Below are 16,267 nucleotides of genomic sequence, written 5' to 3'. Positions count from 1 at the left end.
GTCTGATCAAGGATTAATTGAACGAAGGTTCATAATAAATACTTACGTTTAATTTTGTAGCTACTTACAACGTTTGACGAATAAATACAAAGAAACGATGCATTTTTTTCCCAGAAGAAGCTTTTGGTAGCCTTCTCGTTTTCACTGCCAGTTTAAAAACGTTTATTATCATTTCCAATGTCTATGAAACTATCTGTTTAAAAAGTAAGTAAGAAATAGAAGGAAAAACTGTCAATTAATATCCGAAACGGGAATTTTGTTGGTAGTTTCAGAAGGGAATCTTTTCCGTCTAAATCAGATCAGATAATCTTGTAATTGATAACATTTAATTATTTTATTATTTTCATGCATTTGATTCAGATGTGAAAATCCGATTATTTGGTATGACATGCTATGCTTTTGTTTAAGAAAACCTGAGTTCGTCATTACCGTTGGTATGTGGTAAGGAAAATTTAATGTCTCTGTAAACTATTTACAACGATGGTACTCATAGCTTAACAGGGATGCATCAAGCAACTTAATGTTTTAATAGGTATTAAATTTACAGTGTAAGAAGTACTCGGAGAAATATGTTTTGTTTAAAAATGTCTTTTTTAGTCATCTTGACGTACTGGTTGCTTGTAAAGGTAAGAGTGAAATATTTTTATTATTTCAACTGACTCTAACCCTATTTAGTTGAAGGAGGCAAATTAATTTGAATATTTTTAAACAAAACACGTCAAAGATATATGCCAAATAACAGATCTTTGAAAACTAGAGTTTCAATATAAAATGCTAACGTCAGCAAAATTTATTGAATATGGTCACAGATTTTATCGATCTGTGGACGTAGGAAATTATTCTTCAAGTAACTCCACTCTGCTCCTCCATTTCTCCCTCCCCCTCCCCTTTCACGCAGAACTTCAACAGGTTGGCAAATACTTTTATTTCTGTATTCTATAAACTTTTGTTGTTTTTTTAGGAATCACACCAAACAAATTCGAAGCTATTACAGAGTAATAACCATACTGAAAATATAATTCTTAAACAACTGGATCGAAATATGACAAAGAGACTTGGTGGTGTTACAAAAAAGTCAAATAAAAACGGTAAAATAAAGGGAAATAAAAAGATGGAGATGAAGAAGAGAGATGACAGTCACCGGAAAGAACGTATGCGCGATAACAGCTATCAGATGGCAAATTTACCTACTATATTTAATATAAAAAAGAAAAGTCTCATTAAAAAAAAGAAGCCAGAGATTAAAAATGAAAACCCGAAGCGAAAGGCAGTTTTTAAAACTAAAGGTGAAAAAGAGCAAGGCAGCAGAGGATATAAGAATGATTTCCAAAGAGCAATATTACCTACTATAAGTTCAAGGAGAAAGGAACCATGCAAGAATGATTGCCAAAAAGCAAAATTAACTGTTCTGAGTCCAGGTGAAAAAAACGGATATAAGAATGATTGTCAAAACGCAATATTAACTGCTATTAGTCAAAGTAAAAAAGATGAAATATATCAGAAGGTAGAGAATACTACACAAGAAAAGTATGTAAAGAGAAGAAAAAAAAGAATGAAAAGCACAAGTTATTTTAAATCGAAAAAACTATTGAACAAACACAAAAAATGGTAATAATAATTGTAAAGACAGTATCTGAAAGATAGACCAGTAGAGAAAAATCGGTAGATAGCCTAGTTAACTATGCTTTCTTCGAGGATATCAAATTCAGTTTCTCTCAAGCAAATGCCCAGACGCAAACAAATGTCAGAGCAAATCACGAAAATTCAATTCCACCACAAAACACCCCAAAACTACAATCATTCAATCAGCACCAAGTCGGCGTGGTCACGTCTTACCCTCTTAAATAATTCAAAAATTATCTATATTTGTTCAGGTCAGCGAGGCCTTTAGCGCTCAAAGGAAAAGATTCCCGATAGTGACCACGTTAGCAAAGAACAATAGAACTGACCAATCAAAAAGTAGAATAAAAGTAGAATACTGACCACAGAAAAATCGTTTGAAAACCAGCCTATTATTTCCCACCTTAGTAACTTCCCACCTTCGTGGTTGTAAGAAAAATTTAGCTAGGAGACCCACTCCTAGCTAAATTGGTACAGTTCAATGAAGGAACATTTAGGAAATGTGTAATTTATTTATCTAATTGAGCATGTCTTGTCTATAATAATTTTATGTATTTATTTAAGAAGGCTGATACTTTCAGTATATTTTATTTTTCACTCAAAAATTTTTATTTATAAGAAATTATTTTCTTTAAATTTTATTCCCTGAAAAACTTTTTTAAGTCATCCATACGAGCTTTTTTATCCTCCCAGATACGAGGAAACTAAAAAGGTATTTCATACAAGAAAGACTGGGTTCAACATAATGTGGTGTGGTGGAACCCAAAGCATTTTGTCCAAAAACTTGTTATTTTTTACCCACCCTCTTTTCTTTGTTCGCTCGTATTTCCTTTTGAAATACTCCCCCTCCCACTGGTATCGAACTATTTATGACACCCTCTTCTCTACGATAGTATAACACACAATGCTACTGCGAAAAAACAGGATTGTTTTCCTAAAAAATAACTTAACAAAACTAGACGAGTAATCAACCCCCCGTGATGCTATTAGCAACTTTACATAAAGAAAACGAATGACAGCAACAAGGGGGCACGAGAACGGCAGCCGGTGACTTAAGCTATGACCTTACGCAGAGGGAAAGCGCGCGTTAGCTAATGTCAACACATTCTATGAATTTAGCAATATGCCTTTTCAAGTCAAAGTGAGGGAATGCTCCTTTTCTTTCTTATGCAAATAACATGATTAACGATGAAGAATTTATTTACGTTCTGAAATATTTCGATTCGAAAAAAATATTTTTCTTAACACAGTTGTAAAAGTACTTAAGTAAAGTTCTAGACGATAATATAGACACAGTCTGCAGTTGTAGGGATGTACATACATTCTGTTAGACAATATTTCACAAAATGATAGAAAATAAAAATGCATTCGTTGTAAACACTCTTTATCCTTAGACAATTTTAGGGTCAATCAACGTACTGAAACGTCTTATGGCGCCGCAGCCTAGTGGGTGGCGCCGCAGCTTAGTGGTAATAACTTTTGCACTCTGTGAGACCGGGATTCGATACCCCTTGGCGTCGATTTAATATGGGTGAAGGAATTCTACCATAGCTGCAGGTTAACCCAAGCCATGTGAGGAAATATGGGGAGACATCGGAATGTTTGGACTGTTGGATGTTGCAGGAAGTTGTCTGACATAGCGCGGACGATGTGAACTGCAGACAATCAGACGAAGAGCAATCGCTTCATCACAGAGTAGTCTAGTGTGCTTTATTATAAAACTAGCCATAGACAATGATAGTAACCCTACCGATCATCTGCGATAGCTTATGCAGGTTAATTCTTCTCTCACAGTTGGATCTATGTCTTTGTCTCTTGGTCTTCTATTTCAGAAATAGATGTATAATAAATATCATAAGTAAACCACGCAGAAATGCTGAATGTTGTAGATACCCCTGGAGAAGCTATGAAAGATGCGACGGCAGATCAATTAATTAGTTTTTCCACGGGTTAACGGCTACTATACAGTATACTGTCAAATCTACAAGAGTGTAGTTCAAAATGCAAAAAAGCAGGATCACTTTACAGGTAACCTTGCCAGATGCAGATTTATACCCTGTTAATCTCTGTACATAAATCGTAGTCCATCCTTTTTGATTTTGTACCTATGATCAATCTCCTCCCCAGGGTTTGTTGCAAAAGCCCCTGGGGAGGAGAATATAATAATTCGTAAAGAGTGACTATTAACTATTTTATTATTTTTATTATTAACTATTTTATTATTATTTTAACATCATCCTCGGGGTCTTGTCCCCCCCCCCCTTGATGTGTTATTACGAAAAAGGAAAAACGCCCTAAGAACGAGGTTGTACTCACTTTAGTTTATCCAATGGTACAGCCTTGATATATAATTACTTTTTTAGGTTAGCTCTGTTTATGGATTCGAGTCTAGACCTCTCATTTTTCATGACTGTCTGTAGTTGGGAGACCCAGCATAATATTTCTTACCACCGGGAAACTGAATTTGATATCCTCCAAAACATCCTTGTCTCCAGGGTTTAAAATGGATGAAAAAATTTCTTAGAAAAAAATCTTAGCAAAACCACTCTAGTAACACACATAGGAAAGATTAATTTTTAGTATATATAAATATTAAATAGCCATCAGTATTCATGATCATGCGGCACTTGTTGAGAAATGTGTTTTTGAATGCAGTACAGTAATAACGGCTCAGGGGTCAGGAGACCCTGGAGACGAGGTTGTTCACTTTTGTCAGTTAATTTTAGAGGTGTCCGTTTTCTGGAGTCACTTGAAGAGTCGGTTGTATTCTTACTGACTAAATATTTTACAGATCTTTACATTTTTCCAAATTTATTTTACCTTCAAGTAATTTTCTTACGCAAAAATGAAAAAACGAAACACGACGGGTAAGCTTTCGGCTTGAACTCAAGCCATGATCACATCAAATTACAATGTATGTATGCATCTTTGTATCAATCAATGTATGCATCTTTTTATTGATATATATACACAGTTGATTAATTCCCTAATTGATAATTGAAATAAATAAATAAAAAATCCACTAATTAAAAAGGTGCAAAGTAGCCGAATTTATATTCTTACAAAGTATGGGTTTGTCTTTTTGAGTAAAGAACCTTCTTTAATCTCAAGAATATAATTAGTGGAATCTGACGTCAAAACTGTGAAATTATCCAACTAGTCTGGTGTGATGTCAACAATGTATGATCATTAACCGCTGAGGGTTAGTGACCAGAGGTTCCTTTTCCCATAAGATGGGAAATTCCAAGGTGCTCACAAGGTCTCACCCTCTCAGGTGTCGTATTTTTGCCAATATAAGACGCATTGGGGCCAGTACACGAAAATTTATATACAACACCAGAAAGTAATGGAAGACAATCCTTGAAACGAAACATGGCAGACAACCTTAACGAAGATCGATAAACAACCTGCAAAGAACAACTGGGCAGGTGTTTAAAAAACGCTTTCCTAAGACAAGACCTAGCCGGTGATGAAACGATTCCTAAATATGGTAATACGACCAATACCTTCTTCTTAGGCATATCAAAACACAAAGGTACAGCACGTGTACCTTATCAACAAATTTCTTAATACATAAATCAAGAAAAGAACTAGGATAACCATTTTCCTTCAAAATCTAACTTCCACATGAAACTTTGAGAAATCTTAAACAATAGTAAAACATCGAAATAATTGGAAAAGAGCTAGTAAAATTAAACCACTAAAAGTTGTATTTGTAGAAGAACTATTTTGCTCATCACTGACATACTAAAAAAGAAAAAAAGTTATATTTAATATTAGGATGGTACGTACTCATATAATTTTTAAAAGATACAAAATGGTGTTCAGATAAAAAAAGCCAAGGTTTGGGTATTTTGCTACTCTATCCAATTTGTTGGTAATATTCCTTGTTAAACATAAGAAATGATTCCTTTGTTGTTAATATTTATAATGTGAAAAATTCAAAATCCAACTTTATTGAACTAAGTTCCTTTTTCCAGGAAAGGGGGTCAATTAGTCAAGAGGGCCACGTGTGTACTCTTCTTGGGAAAGTCATAACTGCACTGGGGACAAGGTTGGTGTTCGTTAGGCCGCAAAATTTCGGTGACGTATATTTCTCAATTCAACATGGCAGCAGTTTAGCAGGAAATTTACAAATTTACAACACAGGTACACAATTTTATCTCAGTTAAAGGATGTTTAATGACAAAGGCTGTCTAAATCTTTACATGTGTGTTGGTGCACATGCTTGTTATTTTATACGTCTTCTTAAAATACCTGTTATACTAAATAAGATCCCTCTTTAATCTCACCCCCTTGGCCTTATAAATTCGCGTGCTGTTCGTGTACTTGTGAATTTGGTTTGAAATCCGTTAGGTGTCAAAGTGTCCTATCATGTTCTAGTTGTCAGAACGCCTTACCTGAAATAAGACTGTTAGATCTCCCCTTGCTTAGACTCTCTAATAAAGCATACATTCTTGTCTAATTATGTTTAATTTATGTATACCTAAAATATTGTTCATAATCACTTTCACACCACTTGTTGTTGTGTTGTGTTGTGTGTTGTTGTGTTGTTGTTGTTGGGATCCTTTAACCATTCTTTTACTTTATCTCTTTTCCCACACAAATTTATTTTTTCACACTCTATTATATGCTCTGTAGTTTCTTTTTTCTCCACATACACAAGTCCTATTTCTTCTCATGTTATTACCTATGTCCATCATTTCAAATATTTTTCTTATAGTATGACTTGCTTTTTTATCCCATTTCACTTATGTACTTTTTTCTTTCCAATTTTTGTCTGCTTTGGTGTCTCATTTTCCTCATTTTACTTCCCTTCTGCTCCATTTTCTCTTGTAGTTTCTTTTAAATTCCCCTTTTTACTTTCTTTTTTTACTCTGCCTTTGTCATCTTTCCACATGTTCCAACTCCACTCTATCCTGTTTATTACCATGTTGAGAATTAGTAATTTAGCTAACATTTTTCAAGGAAAATTTGAAAAAATAAACAAATATAAAGCCACATTTTCTTGTGTTTACAACATCCTTTCTTGTCAAAAGGCACCATTTTGTGGTAATTTTTTCAGTACGCCATTTCAGGAATTAACACAGCCATATTTAATTTTCTTACAGGTGAAGCAAGTTAGACTTTGACCTCCCATTCTCGATAGCAAAGCCTCTACAAAAAGCTGTAAAATGAGAGGCTCTTTTAATATATTTACCGATTACCTTAAGATGTTTTTGCTTATTTTTATATATCAGCATTGGATTTAAAGTCTCTAAGCCTTGCTTTGTAGCAAAATTATATAATGTTCCAAAACATGTTAAATCCAAGTTGTTTTGGAAATTAGCAAATTATAACACGGCACAAGATCTGGGGTCTAGGATTTAATACTGATGCCTAAATGTGAACAATGACGTGCCAAGATAGGCAATATATCTTTCAAAAATGCCTCTCCTTTTTACTACTTCTTTTATGCTTTGTTTCAAAAAACAGAGTGTTCAAATTCCAACTTGCACCACTTGCAGGAAAATTAAATATGCTGTAATTCCAAAAATCTGCATCTCAAAACAATGATACAAACTATGGCACTGTTTTAGCCTTCTATTGTACTGTTATTGTATTGTACATTTTTGAAGCAAATTATGGCGTCATGTTAGCCTTTTGTGGTACCGTTTTGACAGATTTCAAGCAAACTACCACTCCATTTTAGCTTTTCACGGTACTGTTTTTATAGTTTTTTAGCAAACTATGTGCACTGTTTTAACAATTTTAAGCAAACTACTGCACCATATCAACCTTCTGTGGTATTGTATAAGGTTAACTTTTACTTGACGATCGCATAACCATGGCTTACCACTTATTGGAAGCCTTTTTGCCATAAGCACAAAATTAACATGAATTTCTAGTTTTAAAGGAAAAAGAGTGAGGTGAGATGTAAAGCATGAGATGTGTATGTATTTGTTAGAAAAGTTTTTGATGTCCCCCTCCCTTTAGTGTTGAAAAGATGCTAAACTTGAAAAAATTGATTGGTGCTGCATCCTTTAGAAATATCACATTTCTGAAGAGATTTTCCATTTTAACAACTTAAGTCTCTTAATAGAGGATTGGCTGTAGCTGTGCAACCAAATACAATTTTCAATTTTCTACAATAATTTTTTGAGAATTATTGGTGACTTTGTTGCACCATCAAGTCTATAATTCTTACTGTTGAAAACTTTAGGAATGCCAACACCACATTGCACAGCTCAGATATGAAACTGATGTGCAGATTTATATCTATATTATATAATACCTGTATATGTCTGTCTGTCGGTCACCCAAAATGGTAGCTTAGCTGCGCAATAGCAAGAAGCACGCAATGCGGTATAAAAAGGACAGGCGAACCAGTGGGTTTTCCATGGGCTAACGACTAGTATATATATACTTACTATAATATTTCTCCCCAAGCCAACAAGAAGTCCTATTGATCCGTATTTTTTTCAGCACTTAGGGGAACTAATGTGCAGGTTACTTATATTAATCTCAAAACCTTTTATTCATTTTAGTTTTGCAGCAATGCCAGGACCAAGATGGCTACCATTAGAATCAAATCCAGATGTTATGAATGCATATATGAACAAACTTGGTGTTGATACCAATCAGTGGAAGTATTTTGATGTCTATGGCACTGACCCAGAGCTGCTAATGATGGTGCCACAACCAGTCTGTTCTTTGTTATTGCTGTTTCCAATAACTGAGAATTACGAAAAGTTTTGTAGAGAACAGGAAAAAAATATGAAAAAGGAAGATAAAAACATTAGCAAGGATGTTTACTTTACAAAACAAACTGTTGGGAATGCATGTGGCACTGTTGGTATAATTCATTCTATTGCAAATAACTTAGATGTTATAACTCTGAAGAATGGTTGCTTAAAGTCATTTATTGAGAAATCGAAATTGGTTAGTCCCATAGAAAAAGCTAAACTGCTCGAATCAGATGAGGGCATTGCCCAATGTCATGGCGATAGTGCTTTGGAGGGTCAAACAAAAGCGCCTTCGGCAGACGAGAAAGTTAACTTGCATTTTATAGCACTAGTGCACAAGGATGGAAAGTTGTATGAGCTTGACGGAAGAAGAGATTTTCCAGTTAGTCACGGTCCAACAAATGCTGCTTCCTTTTTTCAAGATGCTGCAGTAGTCTGCAAGAAATTCATGGAGAGAGATCCAACACTTTTGCAATTTAACATGATAGCATTAGCCAATGCACAATAACATGTAGTGAATATCTAGTTAATATTATTTATCTTAAAAAAATTGCATTTTAGTTTAACTTCTTTCTGCAATTTTGTCAAATGATTTTTTTTTTAATATTATGATCCTTGTTTTATCTTAGGATATAAAAAAGGAATTTTTTTTAAAATTACACTAATGATTTTAAAATTTTATGCAGCAAATCTTTGAGAATTTAAGAAAATCTTTTTTTTTTTTGCAATGGACCCTAGAGTCTTGCTTAAGTTTTGAGCAAGAAGATGAACTAAATTGTCTCACTTATCACTTACAGTGTTTTGTAACAAATTTGCCGCCTTATTATGCAGATCAAGCTTCTTTCATTTGTTAAGAGTGATTCAAGCAAGCACAATATTTTTAACCATCTTGAGACAGTTATTTAAAAATGTTTTTGTCATGGCAAAACTATCTTAATGTTATGTATAAAACTTACAATCACATACATTCTCATTCTGATTGGTCAATTTTCTATAATTAATCGCAAATGTTGAACATGCTGTTAAAGTTTGTGGTTTTCACAATTTTAGTGCAGAAAATAACCCAAGGCCTAAAAGCTATTCAAATAAATTGAAAATAATCTCATAATTTCATTATTTTATGGCAATAATCTGTGCCATGAATTGGAATCTCAAAACTTGTCTTTAAAAAATCAAATGTCAAAAGTTGTAATGTTGGAAATTCTAGCTTATTATTGATTTTTTTATTGTGAGGTTTTTTCAGCCTGATTTTAGTAACAAACGCCTCTTTTTACTAAAAGTTGCTTCTAAAGAGTTCTTAACAGTTATAAGAAACGCCCTAACGTAATAGAAGCAAACACAGTATTCATATATGTACATATTCATATCCAATTACTAATTCATGAAGCCTCCTCATTGTTATTGAAGTTAGCAAATATATAATATAAATCAAGAGACATTGTATAGAATATTTCAATCATGCATTCATGCTAAAATTAATATTAATCAGACACCCTCCTTCTGATGTTATATATATACTTTTTTACACATTTCCTACGTGCTGGTCAGCCATGTAAGATGCATATTCTGCAACAAAAGCAAAAGATGCGAATGATTTAAATGTTTTTGTTCCCTATGTTTCATATGTTATGTGTATGTTTATTTTTCTACTTATCATTACTTTTATAGTTTTAAGCATGTCATATGAAGATACAATAAAAGCATTAAAAATCATCTCAACTGTAGCTTTGGGACAATATGCTGGCGCAGCTGTGTATGGCGCTGTTGCAGTTCAACCAGCTCTGATTGAGCAAAATGATGTGCAAGGTGCATGCATGGTAAGTCATCGGTTTTGAAACGTGAATTTTTATATTCCATCCTTGTGTTCCAATTTTACAAAAAAAAAAGAAGATAGTTATTAGTTCTACTTTTGATGTCGCTACCTCAAGGTTAATATTAGCTTTTTTGAATCTCCGAGGTTTACGTCGGTTTATGTCTTCGTTCATATTCCTTTAGAGCAACTGTGTGAGTATTCCTGATATTTTCTTTACAGACAATGCGTTCCATTTTAAAGAGGTCAGTGATCATGCCACTTAGTCAAATTATCAGTTGTACTTCAGCGCTGGCTGTGTATATCAAAACGTATCGTACACCCAAGCATGATGCGTACTGGCTAGCATCTGGTGGCTTGATGCTTGCTATGATTCCCTTCACCGTCGCTGTGGTTGGTCCTATTAATATGCAGTTTCGTAACGACGAGGAAACGTTCAGTGGAGATGAACAGAAGTGGAGTGATCTGCTTTCTGAGTGGTTGACGTTTCATACCCCACGATCAGTGATAGCAATGTCTTTATTTTGTATTGGTGTGTACAAATTGGTCAGGTAATCTGAAGTTACGTAACCGAAAAAAACTGCACAAACATTCACTCATACATTTACAAATATAAACAAAGTGATAATAAGAGTGGATAATTTAGGTGCTATAAATTTCGCTTCTAAAATGTTTTGTTGTCATTCGAAAGAACAATGTGTAAATTTTGTGTTTGTTGTGTATATATAATTTTTGTGTTTCTTACAATCCTAACCTAATTTTAATTTTAATACATTATACACGCGGGAGAAACGCGCTTGGAACTTGTAACTTGTAAAAGAAGAAGAATAGTGAAAGTAATGAGTTTTTTGTTATTATTTATTCATACACTTCCTTTAAATACATGTTGATCTAAGAACGATCTCAACACTTTTGGACTTGACAGAACACCATAGAGACCTTTTCTAGCACAGCCTACGCCCCATGAGATTGTGCCCCAAAGAAACCACGTGTCTTCACCGGTAGCTGGATTGTTCTTTTTACACACTAGAGGTCCGCCTGAATCACCTTCGCATGAATCGATACCTCCATGTTCATAGCCAGCACAGAACATGGTTGGTGTGATGCTCAACCCATGTGTGGAGTACGCTTTTTTGCATTTCGATTGTTCAACCAGTGGAACTTGTGCTTGTTGCAAGATCTATAAAAATGTTTATACAAATTCAATTTATGTGGGAAACATAAAGGGGAAAACATTAAAAGAGGGTTTAGGGGGGAGGTAAGACGTGTAATTAAAGAAATTTGAAGGCAATTTTATTCAAAGTACTACTATATTTGTCTTGTTTTTGAGCTTAGTAATTTGTTTTTGCTGAAAACTTAATACAGAAATTACGCGAAATTTCCCAACGAAACTTTTGCGCGAAAATTAATATGCACATTTTCGTGGAATTTACATAAAGAAACGCATCTATATTTTGTGTAAAATACAGAATTTATTGCTTGTTATTTTTGTATGCTTTCTGAAAACCGCGTGTTTAACCAATTCCAAAATTCCTTAAAGCATTTTCATTCTTTTTGACCAATAACTGTGATAACATTATACGCATTGCATAATAATTTCGATATTGCTACCTCATTCCCAGGCCCTTTCAATAGCGTAGCTAGTGCTCAGAAAGTACTAGCGCTATTGAAGAACAAAGAAGCCAGGGAACGGAAAACCTCATCCCCAGAGCATCTTGCATCTTTTCTGACATCGGTAAGGCGATACGAAAATGTTTGGTTCGTCTTCCCGATATAAAAAGAGAAACAACAGGCGTTAAGAATGAGGTTGTGATAATTTGATATGAGATATTTTGTGATATTAAAGGCCCAATATTTGCGTATAAATACTTGTTCGCCTTTCCTTTTAAAAAAATAAAAATAACGTATACTTACCGCGGGACCTTTGCCATACTCTTTTAATAGACCCCAACCAGTTATATAACATTTAGTTCCAACTGGAAAGCTGGTCTTTTGTCCTGGAACACAAGCCGTTTGCACGCGACTGTTTAACTTAGCTTTCGATTTCAAGCGGATGAGTGCTAAGTCGTAATCAAAGTTGTTATTATTATATTTTGGGTGCAGAATAAGCTGTGCTATATCAAAGCGCTGTTCCCAGCTGCTATTTGTTTTAATGTCATGTTCACCTGAAAGAGAAACCAGTAAGTAAATCAATTATAGATAGCCATTGAAGTTTTTTCTTCACAAAACCTAGTCCAAGCATCGGGCAACAAACGCTGTGGGCGAGGTTGACCCCAGGGCTTTTTGTCTCTCATTGGCGTTGCGCTTATTGATAGGTCTGGAGCGCGATATGCAAAAAGACACAACCGGTCCTGGGATCGAGGTTGTTACTTATCAGTTAAAAAACTAAAGTGTTGAAAGAGTTAAATATGAAAAACAACAAAGACATTTCCATTACATATCAATTTACCCAACTTTAACCAGTATTTATCTTTATTCTGGTCAGCATAAAAACAATGCGCTGCACTTAATACCCATTCTTCTGTAATGAGAGTACCACCACAAAGATGACCTGGGTTAGAAATATTGTCTTCGTAGTCAATATTCACTTGCCATGGCCAGTCACCGGGTTTTGCGTTCTTACCCCCAACAATACGAGTGTGACCAGGGCCTTTTTTACCACACCCTGGTTGAATAGCTAAAAGTAAAATTATGTATATAAATTCATTTATTTTACGCATAAACTAACTAACAAAAGGGATACTCTGTTTATAAGTTCCACATCGAAAAAGTTTTCAAATTGAGGATGATTCTTGGGAACATTTCGGTTGTTAATTTCAAACAACCTATACGAAATCACTGGATGGTATATTTTAATATTTATAAATTTAAGATTACCTCTTCCGCCAGGACCAGTATATGGAGGTATGGTAACTAGTGGTGTTGTAGGTGGCGCAACAGTCGTTATATCTAAATATAGAAATATGTTACACCCTTTAAACTCAAGTGTGTTTTTGATTAGGTCCGTGTTCAGTGCTTTATACTTACGGCAGTAGTTGCAAGTTAATTTGCACTCCTTGATGAGGTAATCCTTGTACCCAGGATCTTTACAATAAGGTGCGTACGAACTGCAGTAGCCACCCTTATCAGCACAACCTAAAAAGCAGTTAAAATTCAATAGTTGTTGCTTTTTTAATCGACATCGATTTATCATTCTTGTTTGTTTGTTTGTTTGTTTGTTTGTTTGTTTGTTTGTTTGTTTGTTTGTTTGTTTGTTTGTTTGTTTGTTTGTTTGTTTGTTTGTTTGTTTGTTTGTTTGTTTGTTTGTTTGTTTGTTTGTTTGTTTGTTTGTTTGTTTGTTTGTTTGTTTGTTTGTTTGTTTGTTTGTTTGTTTGTTTGTTTGTTTGTTTGTTTGTTTGTTTGTTTGTTTGTACAATTTCCCCCGGTCAAGGGTGCAGAAATTTGCAGAGCATTATATGTTTTTTCGTGTTTTGAAGCAACCTAAAATTCAGAGCCTGTTGTGTTTTTAACGCGTCTCTTCTTCATACAACAAGCCCCCCAGGAGCTAGTTGAGCACTTTTTTAGTCAAGAACTTACGATCTATATATCAATATAAAGTGCAAACTGTTATCCCGTATTTTTTTCAGGATCTGTTTCTAGTGGATTGGCTGTGAATTTAACGATGATAACGGTTACCCGCATTCTGCATTTACCTGACAAATTACACGTTAAGATTCTGCCAAAAAAAAACATAGCCAGGAGACCCCGGGGACGAGGCTGATCATTGCCGTATCTTGATAAAAACTAATAAAATAGTCATTTACCTGGTGGAGCACACAATCCACAAGTTTTTTGACAATTTTTTTGCATGTGACTAAAATATTGAGATGTGGGTGCACAAAATCCAGCCTTCTTCCATGCTCCACAATATTTGCTGTTATTATCAACACAACCTACAGAAATATAGCATGTGTTGTTACTCGGGAAAGGATTGAACGAAATAGCTTTGATACTTGCAAATCACTAACAAATTTAGATTTATAACCCCTAAAAAACATCGATCTAAAAGTCGTTTTAAGGAATCTGAGTTATTATAGTGTCATACAACCCCGTCCCAAGGCCATCTTGTATCTTTTGTCAAAAAAAGATACAAGATGCCTCGGGGACGAGGTTGAGCTTCACACAATGAACTTACCAGAAGGATTGGGACAACAAAGAGAAAATATATTGTTACTGTTTCACTTAAACAGCTGTAGTAGATTGACCAATCGAATACATTAAAAGTTGTGTCGGAAATGTCTAGGTCTAATCTGCGTTAGGTGGAACGTCACGTGCGGAGAGGAGTAAACAAAGATTTTGATTGGTTGGCGAAAGTAGAAAATTTCCACCAGCCAATTAAAATGTTCAAAATCATTCCGCTTGGAATATTTTACTTTGTGAAAACGAGCCTTTGTGTTTACTAAATCATTAGTGGATTGTTACCATGGTGACATCGTAAAATAGTAACAAATAAGATCAGGCATTATAATTAACTTAAAAAAACTTAATTGACTTATTTCTGTATCGCTGTGTAAAAACTTAATAAAAGACTAGAAGTACATACCTTGCGAACAGGGCAGGGAGATAAGAAAAGCTAGTAGTGATAAGATAATCAAATCAACCATCTTGACTTCTTACGCTTAAAAATTGAAATGATTTTCACGTAATTAATTAAAACTTTAAGCGCTTTTGTAAAATAGAACCCAATTTTAACGCAACGGTGTGTCGCAAGAGATTTGGTAGAAGACTGGGTTCAAAGTGGATCGTGCATTTAATCACCTGGCTGGTATTTTGTTGCATAAAACGGCGCGAAAAATACGTGAAGCAGCTTTATAAATATGCGGTTACTTTTATGTTTTTGGTCGAAATCCTGTTGATAAGCCTGATTAAACAAACAAAGTAAACTGCTTTCACAAGATGTGTTTCAACTTATGTGTGCGTACGACTTCTAATGACAGGAATCGGGTACTGCTGAATATCTAGTAAACGCTCGATATAACAAGTACTGAAAAGGAGACAAAAAATGGTTAAAAATATAGTTCGTTATATCTAAGGGTTTTAGAAGGAGGAGCGACAGAGTTTAGTACGTTACATTGTCTTCGTTACATTGGGGGTTCACTGTATTGCTTTTTGTTAGAGATCTATATGTGAATATCAATACGACTTACGAAAATTTATCTTTTGTGAATTATTGTAGACGTAACTACGCAACACGGCGAGTACGTGCCAATTATTTTCAATTATACATGAAACTTTTTCATTCTCACTTGGATGTTTTCTAGTAAATAAAATGATGGAAAGAAATACTTATGTTACTTCCTAACAAAAACATACGTCATTTTCAATATCACTGCAATATTGGTTTTGCTCTTGAACCCTTTGACCACACTGTGATCAACCTCATTCCCAAGGCTATTTCGCACCTATCCCGTTCCGGTAAAATATCATAGGCGTAGAAGAGCCCTGGAAAAGAGGCTGCACTGTGATGTCATAAACATGAAATGAGATATAAAGATGTAAATAGTTTTTTATCACTGCGCTCTGTATAAATTTTTACGCTCCTGATTTTTACGCTCCTGCATAAATTAGAGGCAGACAAATATATACTTTGCTAAAAAACAAGCCCTCTTGAAATTTTTGTCAACAAATTCAAACTATTTACAAACTATTACAGAGGTGCCTGGCGTAAATGTGTTTATTTTGGTAGCAACAGAAATGTATTACAAAGACATCAAGTTGGAGGACGAAAAAGTCCAAATTTGCCTACTTTCATTTACCATCCACTATATTTTTGACTAAAAAAACACAGCTAAGGTGCTTTTCGTAAGTTCACGTAGTCTACATCATGGGTAAGGAAATGTCATTCATAGATATCGACCTTGATTCTTGGAGGGAAGGTAAAGTTTCAATAAAGCTTTTATTGATGAGATTGAAATCCGACACTTTTCTCCCCTGTTTATTAGTATCCAACGTCAAAACAACTAAAAGCGCAAGGCAATGCGGCTAAAATCACATTTTTAATTACGACTTTTATTCCAACGAAATTGTGAGGGAATTGTGGCAAATGCTGTAGAAAACAAATCATTATGATTTT

General features: G+C 34.5%; 3 protein-coding genes across 5 annotated transcripts; 2 read left to right on the top strand and 1 right to left on the bottom strand.

Moving 5' to 3' along the window:
- Positions 1 to 236: 236 nt before the first annotated feature.
- Positions 237 to 2,242, top strand: LOC130656568 (uncharacterized). Of its 3 annotated transcripts, XM_057459458.1 has the most exons (3): positions 237 to 441; positions 598 to 626; positions 962 to 2,242. In XM_057459458.1, the coding sequence occupies exon 3, from the start codon at positions 1,043 to 1,045 to the stop codon at positions 1,610 to 1,612; it is 570 nt and encodes a 189-aa protein (XP_057315441.1). In that variant the 5' UTR covers positions 237 to 441; positions 598 to 626; positions 962 to 1,042; the 3' UTR covers positions 1,613 to 2,242. The 3 variants fall into 3 exon arrangements, with proteins under 3 accessions (XP_057315441.1, XP_057315439.1, XP_057315440.1); XM_057459456.1 differs by having other exon boundaries at positions 237 to 626; XM_057459457.1 differs by having other exon boundaries at positions 238 to 441; positions 598 to 2,242.
- Positions 2,243 to 5,661: 3,419 nt separating this feature from the next.
- LOC130656569 (ubiquitin carboxyl-terminal hydrolase isozyme L3-like) lies at positions 5,662 to 10,998 on the top strand. Its single transcript, XM_057459459.1, has 3 exons — positions 5,662 to 5,769; positions 8,148 to 10,162; positions 10,378 to 10,998. Exon 2 carries the CDS (start codon positions 8,158 to 8,160, stop codon positions 8,851 to 8,853), a length of 696 nt encoding a protein of 231 aa, XP_057315442.1. The 5' UTR covers positions 5,662 to 5,769; positions 8,148 to 8,157; the 3' UTR covers positions 8,854 to 10,162; positions 10,378 to 10,998.
- LOC130656566 (cationic trypsin-3-like) lies at positions 10,996 to 14,895 on the bottom strand. The gene is made up of 7 exons (XM_057459455.1): positions 14,738 to 14,895; positions 13,959 to 14,087; positions 13,183 to 13,290; positions 13,033 to 13,104; positions 12,605 to 12,832; positions 12,070 to 12,320; positions 10,996 to 11,335 (listed from the first exon to the last, which is right to left on the bottom strand). Exons 1-7 carry the CDS (start codon positions 14,796 to 14,798, stop codon positions 11,018 to 11,020), a joined length of 1,167 nt encoding a protein of 388 aa, XP_057315438.1. The 5' UTR covers positions 14,799 to 14,895; the 3' UTR covers positions 10,996 to 11,017.
- Positions 14,896 to 16,267: the final 1,372 nt, after the last annotated feature.

The sequence above is a fragment of the Hydractinia symbiolongicarpus genome, chromosome 9, assembly GCF_029227915.1.
Source record: "Hydractinia symbiolongicarpus strain clone_291-10 chromosome 9, HSymV2.1, whole genome shotgun sequence".
Lineage (NCBI taxonomy): Eukaryota > Metazoa > Cnidaria > Hydrozoa > Anthoathecata > Hydractiniidae > Hydractinia > Hydractinia symbiolongicarpus.
This window is presented reverse-complemented; position numbering and strand designations above follow the sequence as displayed.

Excerpts from the sequence above, each read along its gene's own strand:
- LOC130656566 (XM_057459455.1), bottom strand. The coding sequence starts at position 14,798 with ATGGTTGATTTGATTATCTTATCACTACTAGCTTTTCTTATCTCCCTG. Across the intron at positions 14,088-14,737 it reads CTCCCTGCCCTGTTCGCAAG|GTTGTGTTGATAATAACAGC; the intron begins GTATGTACTTCT and ends ATATTTCTGTAG. Across the intron at positions 13,291-13,958 it reads TGGATTGTGTGCTCCACCAG|GTTGTGCTGATAAGGGTGGC; the intron begins GTAAATGACTAT and ends ACTGCTTTTTAG.
- LOC130656568 (XM_057459456.1), top strand. The coding sequence starts at position 570 with ATGTTTTGTTTAAAAATGTCTTTTTTAGTCATCTTGACGTACTGGTTG. Across the intron at positions 627-961 it reads CGTACTGGTTGCTTGTAAAG|GAATCACACCAAACAAATTC; the intron begins GTAAGAGTGAAA and ends TTGTTTTTTTAG.
- LOC130656569 (XM_057459459.1), top strand. The coding sequence starts at position 8,158 with ATGCCAGGACCAAGATGGCTACCATTAGAATCAAATCCAGATGTTATG.